This window comes from Notolabrus celidotus, chromosome 14 (genome assembly GCF_009762535.1).
Source record: "Notolabrus celidotus isolate fNotCel1 chromosome 14, fNotCel1.pri, whole genome shotgun sequence".
Classification (NCBI taxonomy): domain Eukaryota; kingdom Metazoa; phylum Chordata; class Actinopteri; order Labriformes; family Labridae; genus Notolabrus; species Notolabrus celidotus.
Genome location: NC_048285.1, coordinates 12,175,074 through 12,192,912, shown reverse-complemented (window position 1 = coordinate 12,192,912; position 17,839 = coordinate 12,175,074). Strand labels below are relative to the sequence as shown.

Below are 17,839 nucleotides of genomic sequence, written 5' to 3'. Positions count from 1 at the left end.
AAGCAGAGCAGGGTATAAAGGTGTTTGATCTTTTGTACCATTAGAAACTGTGTGTGGTGAGAAATGGCCTGATATACTAAGATTTGACTAATAAAACACTAATTCTAAAGAGTGAAATACATTTTTTTAAAAACTCACCTAAAGGTAATGGCTTGTCTTTATCAACGTTGTTGTTGTCATAGCGAAATTCAAACCCATAATGCTTGACTTTTCTGTGCTTCAGAGCTTTTTTAGCTGAAAGATATTTGAGTAAAGTTAAAAAATCAGATTGGTAATTATACAGAGTACTTTTGAAAGTTAACATGAACTCAAGGATTGTTTACATAATCCACACAGGTTGTAGATAATTCAAGTCTATCAGTGCACCAGTTATAATTACTACTTAGTATTTATATTTCGATATTTATACCTTTAACATTTATAGTTACACATTTTTTCCAAAAACCTGTGAATGCCTTGCAAACACAATTTTGAAAGGTTATATTTTAAAATAGAAAGATAATGTTATGACTACATTTGTGGGTGAGCAACTCAGCCTGAACCAAACACCAGCTGAAAAATATATAAAATATACTATATATAAAAAATGTTATGCAACCCCTGACCTGTGACATCATCATTTGTGGACGACCAGTCAATGGCAGAAAGCAACAGAACCTCTTCCTCTGAGGACACAAAATCTTCCACCAAAGTTAATCCCTCTGGTAATGAAGCAAACGCCTCCTCCTCCTCACAGGTCACTGTATCCAGAAATAAAAAAGGTATATATGAAGATGTCAGACTCACTCAACTTGCTGCAGAAATATGTTTGTAAAAGGCTTTAGTTTCCAGAGCATACAGCAGACAAAGAAAAAAAAAGGTTTTAAGTTCTGATATTTATTATCTAACTTAATGCTAAGAGCTAGGGTAAACATGTGTTTACCTGAGTTGACATAACTGAGGTAGAGTGTGACAATGTTCTCTCCACATTGCAGCTTTTGTCCATTGAGGTGGAGGTGGGCTTTCTGAGCGCTCTCCTCAGACCTGCAAACAGTATGACAATAACCAACATTATTTTATATCTTTAGACCAAGGTCATGGTTTGTTATACCTGACTTCATGCAGCACCTGTATACCTGTATGTGACAAAAGCGTAGGGCTTCTGTGGGTGCATGATCAGGATCTCCAGCTCTCCCATCTCTTTCAGCAATGATGTCAGCTCCTCTCGACTAACACCATTCCCCAGGCCGCCGTTAGCCACCACCAAACTCTGCAGAGAGGACAGATTGGTTGAAAATAGATTCTACTAAGGCTGACAGTAGTTTTTCCCTTAAAATACTGCTGTATTCTGCTTCATCTATATGTTTATGTAAATGTCTTGTGAAGTCATCATTGTACTGAATCCCATAATTGAATGAATAACTTTTTCTTATAATAAACCCCATAGTCAATAGTTGTTTGTTTTGTATTCTGGCCCTGCAGTTACTATATTTCATCTTAATTCTATGTTTTATTAACAGTTAAAAGTACAAGTCAATATAAACTTTGATGTTACTGCTTTACTCTCCCTTAAGCAAGACCCTCTGACTGATACATTTCTGACCTCCTTGTTAAACTTTTCACATCTAAACAACTTTCATCATCTTATCTTGGTTTGCTATCATCCTTCCCTCTTAATGCAAAACAAAACGTGATCAAACTTTTTCTGCTGTGGCCACAACGTCTCTGGACTCCAACTATCTATGAACTCCAACCACATTCTATCAGAACATTTGGATTGCAATAGAAGGAACTCCCTTGTGCACTGCCATGTAGTTCTCATTCCCTACCTTGTGATCAGATTTATTTCATTTTTGTTGTTTCTTATTATACCTTGTTTGAGGCTATGATTCATTCATGTACATTTTCATGCTTTCTGATTTTTTATCCTTGTGTTAGTGAAGCACTGTGAAACAGAAATGTTAAAATGGCTGTGTAAATAAAGCTCTTATTACTTACCTTACAGTCAAATATACACACTTACTTAACAGTTTAATGTTTTTCATCCCCTGTTTTGTCATTTTATTTTTATATTTCTACATAGATTCTTGTCATTTGTCCTTATACATTTATGTTTTAACAGAAACAGAAACAGTCAACTAAGACAGTTACTAACTTGCATTATGTATTAAACAACTATTAATCGTAATGAAGATGACAGTAACTTGGAGTTGTAAGTTATGGCTCCAGTAGCAACATAATAGTAACTGTTAAAGAAGTGTTAAAATACATTAGCTAGCTCTCCTCCCTGGATGACAGCTGTCACTTCCTGTTTATATAAGTGTTATTTTCTAGTACCTTGGTGGGTTGGGACGCGGTATTAATGCCTTCATGTTTTAGCAGAGTGTGGCTGGCTTTTATCTGTTTTTTAAGTATTTTCTTCTCCTCTTTACTCCTTCTGACTCCCTTCACGTTGTTTTCCAAATCAGGGTCCATGTTCCGTCGCTGAACCCCGTCCGGGTACAACAAGTATAGCACGCGAAACAGTTCCGGATGCATGTGCTCGGGCTGTATCGCCACCTGTCCTCTTTTTCGTTGAGATTACTGCATGTATATCAACTATGGAGGTTTAGAATGAGATTACAGCTTCGTATTGACTGCACTGGCTCTGATTTGTCTCAATGTCTAATTTAGCCACAACCGTTACGAATGTGTGTCTGACAGTTTGTTAAGAAATTATTCTCCCTCTGGCAGCCAGTAATAAATAAATTCAACTTTGACACAAAGGAAGCCATGGGTGCGTTTACTTCTTATTTTCTATCACACATTTCTTTACAGTGGTCAGCTGGCTGGACATCCAACACTCTTAGACTGAAGACCACAGCATCATGCTTTGCACTGAAAAAATTAAAGGTAAGAAGTGATCAGAATGGCTTGACACCTATATGACAAAGAGAGGTAATCAAATTTACATTGTTGGCAAGTTTGGAAACCTTATAATGTAACTTTTTACTCTGTGAAATTGAAAATCTGTATGGTTGCACTGAACTCAAGCCTGTAAAGGCCTCAAACCTGAAAAAAATAACCCAGCTCAAGATTCACATAAACGCTTCTATCCTCTGCCAGTCCAGTATAGTTGCATGCTTTTATAGAAGGCATTTCTAAAAATACTTGTACTTTGATCCTTGAGTATTTGTATTCCTGATTAAAAAGAAATGCCCTTGACAGCAAAAAGGAATCTTTGAGTTTGTATTTGTTACTGGGCAGAATTAAAGATTTAAATTCTGTCGGATTAGTACTTCCCATTGGTAATAGGTGTTTGATATCCCACCAGAAACACATTACCGCAATGTTGTATATAGTATCATGTTTAAGAAAGGATTACTTATGCTTTTTTGTGTAAATGGTCCTTTAGTGTTTTACCCTGTGGCTCCATTATATAGGATGGAAAATCCACCCTGCATGCCTCCCTAATCTTCCAACCAAAGACAATGCTCCAGGGATCATTCTATAGGCCCTGCTTACTTGATGCCAAGGGGTAAAATGTAAATATATGGGATGACTATCCTAGCAGAGACTGTTTGCCGTTCCATTTTCATCCATTTCATTCATCCATCATCAGACTGCACTCAAATTTTGGCAACTGGGGATAATCTTGTAATACCCAAGAGTGTAAAGTATCAACACAGCAGGCAAGTTGGTTTAAGTTATATGTATTCTTCACAACAAAATATATCCAGACATTTTCTCATGAGACACGCGTTGTTGATAATGATCAGGCATACTGATCACGCGTCAGTGATGTTTCTGTCTGATGTTTTGTCTTTGGTGAGGTGTCTGCCTTTGTTTTAGTTCTCTCTGTGTCTGATCCAGAGTATAAACTCCCTTAAAGCCAGATTAATGACCCTAGAGCCCTGTGGCTTTGAGTGTGTGTTCCAGCATGCATGTGGTCTTTGTATGTGTTTTGGAACATGAAACATTTGTGTGTGTGTGTGTGTGTGTGTGTGTGTGTGTGTGTGTGTGTGTGTGTGTGTGTGTGTGTGTGTGCATGGATTGATACAGGGGTGTTGTGTCATAAAGCCCTCACCTGTCTCCAGCCATCTTGGTAATTACAGTGCCAGGCTGAGCTGCCAGCCAGTGGGAACCCTTTGTCGTCTTAACAGCATGATCAGTTTGCTCTACAAAACAACAGCTGGTCAGACAAGGGAGCACGGCTGCCCTCAGTGATATAAACACAACACTCTGCTCCATCTTGTTTATCAAAACAGTGTAATAAAATCTTCACTCTTTTATGAGCATGGGATTATGTCCATGGACATCAATTCTAGTTGATCTGTTGGTGAGTAAATCAGGATCAGTACCAGAGAAGGTCCATCACGCTTTCATCCATTGTACTTTTTGACAGTCCTTTAGAATGTTATCACGTTTTATTAAAACAGGGTGAGGCTTGAACAAGTACAAATATCGATTTCATTCTATTTTTTGTCTTTGTGTAGAAATGTCTGATGGCCTTGTGTGAGATCTGGTTCTAACTTTGTGGAAATCCATTACCAGGAGTCAAGATGACTCCCATAACCTCCTTTATTGTTGTTTTTTTACTTATGTCTTCATCAGTACATTTAGTAGCCGAACCCTCTGGTGCTACCAGCCATGTCACAGTCTCACCTGGCCCATGAGGTAGTGGTTACTTGCACTTCAAGGCCTTCTCATCTAAGTTTACTTTAAACCTTGGCCTGATTCTTTGAAATATTTAACCTGGAGAGAAATTATCCAGATATGTAAATTCAGTTCTATTAGCTACCTAGGATCAGGCATGTCGTCTTGTTTTCATGCTGAAAATGTGATAGGATCAATCATATCCTGATACAGATATTTAAAATCACCAAATCTGGATCATCATTGCTCCCCAAAGGATTACATCTTACATAGTTTGACCACAGGAGGCGCCAACATATACACAAACTGATTTATTTGCAATTTGGGTAATTATTTCATAAAAATAAAATCCTTTTTATTTTTTTACAACCCTATGTCACAGCATTCAGCATTTTAAGAGCAAAATGTTATGTATCAGCATCCTTCCAAAAATGTAGCATTGGTTGAATGATTCAAAAGTTCTATTAACTTTGATCTGGAACATATAATGAAGGACTAAATTCACTCCTCTGCTTGGATGAAGAAAATCCAGACTTTTCTGCATCAAAGTTATCCCAAGCCTAATTAAATATTTTGAGCAATACAGTTTTTATCCTGATGAAACCAGAATTGGATTACCTAATACAATTATTTCATCATACTTTTGCTGTTAACACCTCAATTTCAAGATTATGACTTTTATCAAATCACAGTTCTTTTAAACAGACTTGTTAGACTTGTTCATATTTAGATTTTTGACACTTGCATTTTGGAAAACAATATTTCCGAAAAGTTCATTATGTAGGGGATAAATGATACAACTTCTAGTGAAAGTGATGTTAAAAGATGAATAGCAAGGCGTTGTTTGAGATCTGGTTCCAGACTTTTACCTCATGAACAATGAATGTGGAAGGAGGATTGTCGCTGTTCCAACAAGTCTCTTTGTGGTCGTGAACAGGATCAAGAAGATATTTCTCTCACCATTTCAAGGGCAGCCTCACCTCACACATGGGCCAAGGTCTGAAAAAGCACTGTAACAGTGAGAACGTAAGTGGGACCACTTGTGTGCCCTGAGGCACGCCATCAACTTATAAAATGCAGGGCTGGCAGCCAGAGGCCAAACTCCCTTTGCTGGCATCTATGTATTCTAATTAGCTGCATGATGGGGATGAGGGGATGTTGATACCAGATACAGCTTTTTAAAATAGTGATTTTGATCTTCGACACTCTCTGGGGATGGTGTGAAAGGAGAGATTGGCCTGTTGTCATAGGAAGAGGAGAGTTTAAAAAAAGCTGAGGTGATGAGTGAGACAGGTAAATATTGTTCGGAAATATAATAGCAATATCTGAAGATGTTTTGTGTGTGTGTTTGTGTGTGTGTGTGTGTGTGTGTGTGTGTTTGTGTGTGTGTGTGTTTGTGTGTTTGTGTGTTTTGGGGGTATAAGATATTGATTTGGTGTTTTATCTTATATTTCCTCCCTGTCTAAGGATGGCGATTGGCAAATGACCAAAGCATTGGTTCCTGCTTACTGCTGCTGAGCTTCAGAGATTTCAACACTTTCACAGCCTTGAATCAAACCTGTGGAACTATTTTACTGATAATATGAAGTCATGCAGGCCAAATCTTACCAGATACTTGTTCTTTCACTGAATAAGGACACATTTTACATACCTTGTTGGATTGTATTAGTTATCAGATAAGGTATTCACAGGAATAGCTTGTGAGCCACAGGTTCTAGTAACAATAGGATCTGTTATAGAAAGATACAAGGTTGGGATCTGGTTGTGTTGTTGCTTTGAGTTGGGCTCTAGAGGAAAACGATAATGGTTTGGGTTAGTGATGGGGTTGAAGAAAGGAGCAGTTCCTGGGGAAGCCTTTCGGGTCACAGAGATCCAGGTCAACTCAGAGGGGAATTCCTCAATCATACTGGGTCAGTAAAAATAGACATTGAAACTCAGAGTTTGTAAAAAAGTGTCCTGAAGGACAAATGTCTAAAAACATAAAAAGCAGTACAAGAATATAAGTAATTATGGAACATTGGTCAAAATACTAATTGGGCGTGTCACTGAGTGTTTAAAAATAGACTGAACTTAATCCTGTTACCTTGTTCTGAGCAAATGACACCACATTTTCTTACCACCGTTATGCTAATAAGCAAATTGTATCCTTGCCCTGGTTTATAATGTGATACCTCCATAGTAGGCAAATCCAAAACTGTATTGTCAACATATGGTTACAAAGCTGTTGAATAGAGTTGTTATATACAACATAACGCAATACGATGTCCACTTTTACACGCACAGCATGAAGGCATAAAACTGTCACCAAATTAGCTTCACTAGTTAACGAACACTGCATGCAAATATAAGCACATACACATTTCAACACGCAGTGCACACTCATATACAGTACAGTGTCCCAGAATGTGAGGAATGGTGTTGCTGAGGCCTTGTTGACACCACTCTGTCTCTCTACTGATTTAGAGGGTAACCCTGCCAGTGCTGCTCTGTCTTAAACACACACATACAGCTGTCACAGTGGGCCGTGGTCCACCCCGCACAGAGATGCCTGCATGCCCGGCTCTGTTTTACACAATCGCCCCAGCAGTGGATCTCCATGACAATGGGAATCCCTGGGTCAAATAGTTATCAGTCCGATGCTGGCAGAGCAGCAGGGTGATAAAATGGCAGCCGGTTTGATCTGTTAAATCCTCTGGGAATGGCCTTGGAATCCTGTGATGGAAAGGTTCAAGAGAGCCATGCTCACACACACACTTTGTCCCACTGTGACCTTTTTGTGTGCACAGTAGAAGGTGTGTGTGTCAAGGGGGGTTTAACATTAGTTCGGAGATAACACCATTGTAAGCAGCTGTCAAGTGTTAGATGAGCTGAGAGGTTCTCTGTGGTGAGCTGTCAAAATCCTTTTCTTAGCACCAACATAAAACACAGGAGAAAAATGTAAGAATACAGTAGGTGAGCACAGACACGTGTTTTGCCAATAATGCCTCACTAAGTTAGATAAGAGATAGATACATTCTCACAGCTGTGCAGCTTATTTGAAGTTGTACCTAACACACAGTTAGCTTAGCATACATCTTAGTAAGGGAACACAGCCTGGCTCTGTTGAAATAAAATAACATCTCCCTAACAGGGCCTACTTCTTAAGCCCACTTAAAAACATTGTGATTTTCATGTGTTAAATCAAAACTTTCACAGGCCATAGTATGAAAATAATATAATACATGTTTGGTCTTGGATAATACATGCAGTTACCCTTGAACAACAAGCCACCTGAATCCCCCGGTTGCAACTCAACAAAGCAGACTGCACACTGAACTCAGATATGATTTCCGTTTATTTAGCTCAACAAATAGAAAGAAACTATATACTATAGTTATCAGGCTGTCCAATGTTTCCTAAGACCCACCCACTTACGAATTCAAACCAATCAAAATTGATATGAAATAACCGATGGCCATGACAGTAGAAAACTGACTGCAATGACTTCCTTAGAGTTTATCTGGTTGTCAGGCAAACTCATCATAATAACAAAACTATTAAAAAATCACTCAAACTTCCTAAGAAATAATCTAGTATAACACCTGAAAAAGCACATAGTATTTCATCCTTTTCTTTTAAATATAGTAAACCCTAATATTGCTTATTATAAGGTTTGCTATATTTAAATGTAGCCAGGCTTACCTCTGTTTCCAGTCTTTGTATTCAACTTCATATGTAGTCTACAGGTTTGACAGCACTTTCAACTTTTTCACCCACCTCCTACTCAAGAAAGAAGACAAGCAGCAATATACAAAAGAGCAGATACATCTTGTTTGCTACAACTTCTCTGTGTTAGGTTTGTCATGAAACTTTAGATAAGTTAAAATGAGAGTGCAGGGAAAGTAACCACTTTTCCCATGCCTGTATGAACAGTATATCAGTTCCTCTTCGCCCAATAGCTTGCCTGCACTTTTTTTTAAGTTTCTTTCTTCAACTTTTTGAGTTTATTGAGTTGTTAATTAAGTGGTACCAACGTATAACACATAATCTGTGAAAGAGAGAACCAGGGAACTTAACTTCTTTACCTAAATCAATTCATCCTTTTCAAAATCTATCAAATATGTTGCTCTTCAGTCTCAAAGTGTATAAAATGTATTCTTCACAAAGATCTATTACATGACCCCACTGAACCAATTTGCTAAAACCGTTGGACCCTTATCATTAATCATTTTTAGAATTAATAATACAAATATTCAAATTGCAAACAGCATGATTTTAAACATGTGTGCTTCAGAAAAGCCAAGTAGTTGAAGTGGCATCTTACCCAGACATGAGACTTCAAAACAAAAGTGGATCTTCAGTTTTTTTAACTCTTTCCGTGCAGCATCTGTTGTCTTTCAGTAACCTCGGACCAATCCCAAAATACATGGCAGTGGCCAGCCTGTGGGTAACAGTAACCGATTTGGGCTGGCTGCCTCTGTTTGTTTAACCATTAGTTCAGATAAACAAATTTAAGAGGGGTGCAAGCCACTGCATGCAACATTGCAGCATGATCTGAACTTACTTTGTCTTTCAGTACTGGCAGACAGCATCACACAGCAAGTACGGATGGTGAAAATACCTGGAGTGACATTAAACGCACCATGATACTTTTCAAAGGGTCTAAATGACTTTAAGTAAAGCTAAGCTTCTTTATTTTGCTCAGCTCCTCTGCACAAAGTGACAGCTTTGACGTACTGCATGATAAATTGTGGCATCAGCTGGTTTTACACCCACATATGTTACATTTTGGAGAGGCCGCTCAGTTATTCTTCCTCTCCCCTGTGCATAGATCCTACCCAGATACTGACTGATACTATTAAAGTTTCCTATATCCAGCAAAGACACGAGTATTGTGTTTGGAACAACTTTAATCCACCGAGTATCTGCAATAATGTTTTATAAATAACCCTGAGTCCCTCCTCTGTCGTGGGTGAGATGGAGAGAGAGAGACTCTGTATGGTTATGGATGGGTAGCACTCTGGTGGACCAGATTGTGGAAATAACACACTCTGCTGGTTGGTTAGTTGATGTGTGACATCAGTCTGTGTGTATGTGAAACATGGGCGGTCCACTGTGGGTGGCTACTTTAGGAGTGAGTACTGGCTCTGGATAACAGCAGGAAGATCAGCTGCTAGTTGATGCTGGAGAAGAGTACAGAGGAGTTTCCAGTAAGAGGGCGATCAAAGGTAACTGGAGCAGATAAGAAGATCTTCCTCCCTTCTTCCTGCTCACATTGGGATCATTAAAAAAAGAAGAAAGGTAACTGTCATTGATTACATCTGATTCTGAGTTGAAATACCTCATTATGTAAAAAGTTTGTTGTGAAAAGAAAGGCTGCCATTCTAAGCAAAACTTTTTAAACTATGGCAGTCGACGGCCAATAAAATTCAATACGTTTAATGGGACTTTTGTGTATCCACAAAACATGCAATTCTTTTCAACCTGATCTTGTGTGTGCCATTTTTTTTATTTTGTCAGCTTTGTGAATGTGTGTGTCCATGCTCCATGTACTGTATGTACTGTATATGAGGGGACATTTTGGCTCCTCTTTCTGCTGAGTGATGGTAACAGTGAGCAGATGTAACAACCCCTCTAATCTGTGATAACAGAGTGGACATATATGCACAATCAAACGCATGCACAGCTCGTACGCTTGTATGTTTGGATGGCATCTACATACTTGCATCATACATGTATTTTTGGCAGTCTCAGCTGAACTCCAATCTTTTATTGTCCCTATCTCTGCACCTCTCAGGTCCAGGACACAAGTCCAAAAAAAAGGAGCACATCACCCTCCTAGAAATCTCCTGCACCCTTCCTACTTGTCTCCTTCTTCCCTCTCCTCCTTGGCCTCCATCTGATTCTTCTTGAGATCCCACCATGGACCGCTCAGTGAAGGAGCTTTTCCTCAACTTCATGATCGTCTTAATCACCGTGCTGCTGATGTGGCTGCTGGTAAAAACGTACCAGGATTGAAACCATGGAGCAACAAGAGAGGGAATGGGGGGAACCTAGCACAGTTATTTTAGGACATTGCTGCACATAGTTCCTTCTACAGGCACAGTGTTTACATCTCATTTTCCTGCCAGTTTATGTTCACTTGTGTAGATGAGAGTGCTCATATTCAAGCAATGCCAAAACTATGTGAGTTGTCTCAACCAGCTTGGTGAAAAACCAGCCTTGGATCTGACATTGTGTTCAGAGATGTTTTCAAATGTGGGCTTAAATTTTGGCAAGAGTTTTTGTGGAAGTTAGTGTAGAGATTGGGGGTGAGGCCCCACATTTCCTCCTACAGTGATGGATAGAAAGCACTAAATCATCTCTGTAGATGCTGGTGTGAACAGTAACCCATGTCTCTGTCAGTCTTGTGACTGTTCTATTTTAAGAAATGAATTTTATAAATGGTGACTCTGTGTTCAGTGAAAGAAAAAGACATCAAGACACATTTTGAAGCCTCATGTTTATGTTCACTTTCTGTCATTAAACAGTCTTCAGTGTATTGAGTTATTCCTTCTGTTTCAGGACAAAAACATATAATACAGTATGACTCAAGCATGTGTTTTTCTCCTGCTGTTTTCTTTGAAGCTGCTGAGTGATCTCTGTGGCATGATGATACAGTTGTACATTCCCATCAGACTAGCAGAAACTAAGGTAACTTATCTATCAGTCACTAAAGGAACTGGGATTTATGACCATGTGGAGCAGAATAAAGGCAAGTAATCAGGAATCAAGTCAATCCTAGTACTTTTACAGTGCAGCTATTACTAGATGTTGTTCGTTGCATGATTTATAGTGTGCATATCTCCATTAGCTAGAAACTGAAAAACAGATATTGAATAAAATGCAATATGGTAAAGCCCTGATTAGGCTGTACAGGAGGACCACGTATAGGACCAAAAAAACTACTGTTTCATCATAAGTGATTTTATGACATGGAAACCTTTGACTGAGAAAGTTTTGTGTAAACAGGGCAGCAAAAGTACTTCATGACAAAGTCCTCTTTTCTTTGTCCTAGCAGCAGTGGCAGAGCCAGGGGGTGAGTGGCCAGGTGTGTCCATGGTCAGCCTTGAAATCCTAAACCATTATTGGCTATGCTCCTTGTCCGAAGCAGCACTTATATGGAAATCAATTACAATTGTGTTTGAGTTGTGTTTCAACAGCCTGCTTGTAGCTTCTCTGCACTTCAATGTGGGACATTTTTGTTTGTTGGTACTTTAAATGGGGACTTTGGACAAACATATTTTTAGGACCTTAAAGAGTTAACTTTAGCAGATTTAAATGTTGCCACTCTGTTGAGTTACCTTTCAAAGTTTTAAATGATGTAGCTACAAGAACATAATGCTTTTTGATTCTGTTATATTAGAAGTTAAAGTAGACGTGATTAGTAGAGATAACCCTCCTAGGTTTGGGGTAAGCCCCTTATGTTCACCACACCTGGCCATCCTTCCAAAAGTCAGTGCCCCAGTTTAGCCACCCAGTCATAAAAGTCTGGCTCCGCCACTGCCTGGCAGCAGGAGAGCTTATAGGTCCACAGACACTGTGACTACTCTGAGTGAACTCTCAACATGCAGGGAAAATAAAAGGTACTAAAATACAATTCTAATATGTTATAAGTTATTGCTCAATAAGGATCCTCCATGGGAGGAACCACTATTTGATGGGTGCTCATAAAAAGTTAAGGTTTTAAATAAAAAAATAAAACAGTTTTTCTTTTTTGGCTCAGCCGCACATGCTTTATGATGACCTGTAAGAGATGCTGTGTTAGTTAAAGATTGTCCTTCTCAAAATGTTAGCTCAGTCAGTGTCCGTCATGCTCTGTGGAAACTCAGGGATGTTCAGTTCAGTGACACATCTTATGCCCACTTATAAACACACTCACAGGCTCATGTGTGTGTGTCTACTGTGTCACTCCATGGGTCTCTGTATCTGTTGAAGCTGATGAGCTGACAGTGGAACTCAGTGAGCGCTCGGGGCATCGGAGCCACTTCTTCCCATTGACTCCTGCCGCTGTGGAAGACCTGGATATGCAACACAAAGACACAGACAGAGCAGGTTAGAACTCTGAGATGATGAAGAAGATGAATGATGAACATAACTTTTACTAAACTTTTTTAACTGCGGTTGAGAAGCAGGGCCACACCTTACCTGTCCAAATCCTGTTTTCAGAACCCTTTCCCCTTTCTTCTTCATCTTTTAGAATTCCTGTCTCAAAACTGCCTTTGTCCATCTTTGCTTTACTTGGGAAATGTATTTTTAACTAACCTTTAGTTACTGTCATGGCAAAAAAAATACTCTCTGATCCAACATTTTCCTTAAAAAACCATACAACACAACCCAGGAAGCCATGTCTCGAAACACAAACATCAGAATTGTAAAACATCTATTTATAAATGAATACGTTATCTTACCTGGACTTCATCAGTGATCTCATCAGGGGAATAGTCTCCACCCAGGATATAGATTTTGTCACTCATGCCCACAGCTCCAGCATTGAACCCAGCACACTCGAATGAGCCTTCACCCTTCCACACACAGGTCTCTGGACAGAAACTGTACACCTAGACAGGACAAAAGCACATTGTGAAGTATGTGTTTAACTCTTTTATCATATTAGACAACTCATTCATTCACTACCTTATAAGTGGACAGATCACAGAGGTGCAGTGTGTTATTAATGGACACAGCCTTGACCAGTGTAGCATGAAAGAACTGGCCGAACTCTGCCACCAGGCGGCTCCACTGGTCCTTCTGGGCGTCGTAGCTGTAGAAGCAGTCCAGTGATGGGTTAAAAGAGTCTGTGATCTCCACCTCTGATCCCAGAGTGTAGATAATACTGCCACAAGCACTAGCTTCAGGGTAGAAGATGGCAGTTGGCAGGGGGCTGACTGAAGTCCATGTCTGGGTCAGAGGGTTATAATACTCCACCTTGAAGACCAGGGATAAAAGACTCCACTTAAAAAATGGATCAAAAAGACAATCTGGAGTCCATTCAATGAGATATTGTTACCTCCAGCAGACTAGGAGCTCCCCCTCTGGTTCCTTTAGTCCGTCCTCCGATAACGTACACTCGGTCCATGCAGGTTACAGCTGTGTGTGTAGTTCTGGGTTTCAGCATGGCAGGTGCAGGTGTGCAGGTGAGGGTCACAGGACAGAAACACCAAACCTCGTCTGTCGCATCGTGGAATGGTTCGGCTATGTGGAGACGTATTGCCCGGCAGCAGTTTCCCCTGCAGCCACCTGTTACAAACATCTTGGAACAAAAGCAATAAGGAGGTAGGAAATTTCTCAAGGTATAACTAAGAAACTATTACCTCTTTTACCTTTTCAGCATTACCTTTTCAGCATAACTGGTAAGATAAGATCCCGGTGGGTCTGGTATTGTGGCTACCCCCTCCCCATTCCCTGTCCGCAGCTCTTTCCACTGATCCGTCTCCAGACAGTAGCAGAAGGTGTGTCGGATCTCTCCATTCTCCTCTGTCTTGTGGATGTAGATGTAGCTCTGCATGGTAGCCGGCCTGGCGTCGGTGAGCAGGCTGCTGTACTGCTCCTGTTTGCTCTGAGCCTCTGAGAGCAAGGCCAGACAAGACTGGTGATCGTGGAGGAGAGGGTCTGAATCACGTAGGATCTGACAAAGAGCCAAAAACACAAGAGGGATGAGACTATACCAAAACCACAAAGGGGGATCACATTAAAGTCCAGCGCATGCACTGTTTATTTATACCTTTAAGGTAGGTGAAGGGAGATGGTGGAGTCTGGTTAAAGATAACAAGCCCGCCAGCAGTTTTTGTCTTCCTGGGAGATCATGTTGTACCCATCTGAGAAGTGATTCAACTACAACCTCCTCACTGGGCACATTTAGAGCATCTGAGTGTAGGCATGTTTCCAACACATTCACCTATAAAAAGCAAATGAAAATATGAATATTACTTGAGACAATTTGACAGTTCTGTCCCTCTTTTAAAGTGATAAATTATCTCATTGAAATTTTAGACCTATTTACTATTTACTAAGTATGACCTTTTATCCTAGCACATTGAAGATTTATCAAATGCTCAGATGGAAGTATTATGATGGCAAAATTTTAATACAAGAATAATATTAACTTTCTTATTTAGCATTGAGCTATCATATGTAAATCACCATGTATTTAATAGAATTTGAACTTCATCTGCTCTGATAAAAAAATCCCTTTTCCCCCCATCCTGTGTTTACTCAAGCAGCACCTGCATATCCAGAAAGTCCGGTGTTTTGGAGAGGTTGGAGAAGTTCTGAATGGCATACTCAGTGGCACTGCGGAGGAGGGAGGCCGAGCCATAGGCCTCAGCAATGGAGAAGAGTGACAGGCAATTACTGAGATCCATGGTTCCTATTAGGAAGTTGCTGCATGCTCGGGAGAGGACTGACACCTGAGGTGGCAAAATAAAAGAGGAACAAGGAAAATTTGAAAGTATAGAATATCAAAAGGATTTTCCAGAGCAAGTGTATTTTTAGTGACACTACAAACCCAGGTAAGGTACTCTGGCTCAAATTTAGCAAAAATAATTTGTGATATAGTCTATGTCAAAGAAAATTAACAAAAAGAGAGGCTGTATATACCTGTAGAAAAGATGCAAGTTGAAACAGCATGTCTACATTGCCATCCGTGATAAGCGCTTCTCCGGAATAGGCAAAGTCAAGGAATAAACTGACTGCTACGGGACACTGGTCACCAAGAGTCACTGAACCATCATCACGCTCTCGCATATCCACCTCAAACATGGCCCTGAACACAGCAGTACATACACTCAGAAATAACAAAGACAGAAATCATTACAAAGAGTGGAGAAAAAGATAAATAAATACCTGAAGAAATCACTGCATGCAGCAAGGACGCAGCGATGACAGGGAAAAGTCTGTTCCTGGACCTTAATGATGAAGTCAAACATCAGGCCCCGCTCCCTGAATGATCTGAGCACGCCCAGCAGCTGGAGTCCGTGTGACTCAGACACCCGCAGCAAGGTTCGGCTCTCTGGGACCCCGTTGCATTGAGGAGCACTGCCAGATTTACTACTGGGAGAGCTGCTGGTGCTGGTGCTGCTGGGGTTATTTGTATTGGTGATACAGCAGGATGACTCTTGAGCTTCATCCATCTTCCAAAAGTCTGTCAATATTAAATTAAACAAAGATCATGCTGCATTTTCAAAGAGTGTACTGTGCATGAAACTGTCCTGTATCAACCTCTCTGTGTGTGTAAAATACAGAGATGGATGAATAAAGATATTCTAAAAAGAAAGCACTTTTAAAAATCTGTTAACTTCTTAATATCTTTACTGCAATGGCAGTAGAGCTCAGTTTGTGTTAAGCACATTCAGTAGGCTATTATAACATGATTGTACACTTGAATAATAAACATATGTCAGACTTACCTTTGGTAATTTTTTGGTTGCTAAAAGGCTAAAATGTTAAAATGAAATTAATTTATAACACACGAGCCTGAAACCGAGCAAGTGCACTCCCAGTCTCAGCACCTCGGACAGCTCTCTTTATCATGCCACTCTAACTTCCGGGAACGTGAAATCACGCGATGACTCGGAAATCATTTTGTCTTTATGCCCCTTTGTTGTCGCTTTTATTATCTTAACGAAGGCTTTATGTTTAGTTTATTATAGTTAGACGCTTATATCAGTTCAAAAGGAATTACAGGGTGCGTGCATGTTGGCAGCTCTTTGTTTGCGGCAGAAGAAGACGCAATGACTACTGGGAAGTGTAGTTCTTGTGAGTCGATTTAAAGCTAGCCGCCTAACTTAATCCCTTCAGTTTACTCTGCCCATGTTTATGGATCAGATTTTTTACAGTCTATGGGATCAGTGTAGAAGTTAGTAGCTTGAAGTGTTTTGAGTATAGACATCAACATGGGCAGGGAATAGGTTGCTAAGTATGTTTTTGCAATTTAGATAGCTCACAGTTTGTTTTTTTAAGTAAGTTTTGATGTTTAAACAATTCAAACTGGGAATGTAAAATAAAATAAAATAAATAAAAGTAAACTTAAGACTTACCTTTTTAATCTAGCTTTTAATTTGGGGTAATTTATTTTTAGCCCTGGACTGCATTATTATTTGTATTATCATTTTAATCATTGCCTTAACATTTATTTATCTTATTTAATTATGTATTTATCTATGTATTTCTTGTATTCATCTGATCTTGTTAACGCTACCTTATTTTTAACTTTTCTTTCCACTATTAATTATTTCATTAGTTTAACTGAATTTTTTTAATTTAATTTTAAGTATTTTATTTATAATCATGCCTTTTATAATTTAACCATTTCTGTTGTTTTCTGTCTCTCTGTTATTCTGTGCACTTTGGGCTGATTTAATTTGTATTTGTATGTTTAGATGCTTTATCTGTGGAACAAGCTACTCTAGTACCTTAGGCTTTCTCTGTAACTGCTTTTAAAACTTGTCTTTATTGCTGACTGCACCATTAATTTAACCGCTTTTATCACTTTCACTTTATCCTTAAGTTTTAATTGAAATTTTTAAACTTTAAATGTATCTTGCATGTTAATGTATCATATCTTATTAAAGCTAAGGGTCTTGCTTCCTTCTTAAGTGTTATTTTTGTTTTATAATGATTCTCCTTTTTAAAATCTTGTAATTTAATATTTTTTTATTTTAAAGTCTTCTTTTAGCCTCATTTTGAAATTCTTAATGTACTTGATGTTCTATCTTTCAACTTCATAAAGCACCTTATAAAATGCGTAATAAATAAACAAACTTGTCTTGCCTTTTGAGACTTTAGGCTCTTTGCTGCCGTGCAAATAATCACCACCGGGTGGCGATGCTCTCCTTTAGAGCAGTATTTGTGGTTGTGCTTATGTATGAGGCAAAGCTTTTTGAATCTGAATTATTGAACGTGAACGTCCAACATTGTTGCAGTACCGCGTCACCACCACAGTGCTGCTGACCAAATAACACACTTTCCTGCGATGAGATGTTAATAACAAAGATTTATCCCAGCAGCAGCAGCAGGCATTTACTGAATACATTTTTACTACAAGTGCGTGTGTTTCTTCTGGATATACACTTAAAACCATTATAACGACTTACCCCTACAATAAAAACCTCCGAGTAAAGAAGAATAGAAGCCTTCAATAAAAAGACCAACACACACTGAGGCCATTTTGATAGACTGTTTTTCTATCGATAAGTCCGATCTACAT

The 17,839-nt window shown here is 39.2% G+C and overlaps 3 protein-coding genes across 4 annotated transcripts in view; 1 reads left to right on the top strand and 2 right to left on the bottom strand.

Annotated features, from left to right (window-relative positions):
* The window catches only part of alkbh8 (alkB homolog 8, tRNA methyltransferase), a 13,139-nt gene extending 10,619 nt beyond the window's left edge, over positions 1-2,520 (bottom strand). The window contains 5 exon segments of the mRNA XM_034700380.1: positions 139-234; positions 606-740; positions 923-1,023; positions 1,116-1,249; positions 2,317-2,520. Coding sequence (XP_034556271.1) covers positions 139-234; positions 606-740; positions 923-1,023; positions 1,116-1,249; positions 2,317-2,517 — 667 coding nt within the window. The 5' untranslated portion in view covers positions 2,518-2,520.
* Positions 2,340-11,115, top strand: LOC117824891 (sarcolipin). 2 transcript variants are annotated; one of them, XM_034700386.1, is made up of 2 exons: positions 2,340-2,871; positions 10,391-11,115. In XM_034700386.1, the coding sequence occupies exon 2, from the start codon at positions 10,516-10,518 to the stop codon at positions 10,609-10,611; it is 96 nt and encodes a 31-aa protein (XP_034556277.1). In that variant the 5' UTR covers positions 2,340-2,871; positions 10,391-10,515; the 3' UTR covers positions 10,612-11,115. The 2 variants fall into 2 exon arrangements, with proteins under 2 accessions (XP_034556277.1, XP_034556278.1); XM_034700387.1 differs by lacking the exon at positions 2,340-2,871 and adding an exon at positions 9,839-9,894.
* kbtbd3 (kelch repeat and BTB (POZ) domain containing 3) lies at positions 11,077-17,800 on the bottom strand. Its single transcript, XM_034700381.1, has 11 exons — positions 17,727-17,800; positions 16,041-16,068; positions 15,478-15,775; positions 15,232-15,397; positions 14,859-15,041; positions 14,357-14,530; positions 13,970-14,260; positions 13,643-13,885; positions 13,270-13,560; positions 13,044-13,193; positions 11,077-12,653 (listed from the first exon to the last, which is right to left on the bottom strand). Exons 3-11 carry the CDS (start codon positions 15,762-15,764, stop codon positions 12,519-12,521), a joined length of 1,920 nt encoding a protein of 639 aa, XP_034556272.1. The 5' UTR covers positions 15,765-15,775; positions 16,041-16,068; positions 17,727-17,800; the 3' UTR covers positions 11,077-12,518.
* Positions 17,801-17,839: the final 39 nt, after the last annotated feature.

Excerpts from the sequence above, each read along its gene's own strand:
- LOC117824891 (XM_034700386.1), top strand. The coding sequence starts at position 10,516 with ATGGACCGCTCAGTGAAGGAGCTTTTCCTCAACTTCATGATCGTCTTA.
- kbtbd3 (XM_034700381.1), bottom strand. The coding sequence starts at position 15,764 with ATGGATGAAGCTCAAGAGTCATCCTGCTGTATCACCAATACAAATAAC. Across the intron at positions 15,398-15,477 it reads GCATGCAGTGATTTCTTCAG|GGCCATGTTTGAGGTGGATA; the intron begins GTATTTATTTAT and ends TGCTGTGTTCAG. Across the intron at positions 14,531-14,858 it reads CGGACTTTCTGGATATGCAG|GTGAATGTGTTGGAAACATG; the intron begins GTGCTGCTTGAG and ends TGCTTTTTATAG.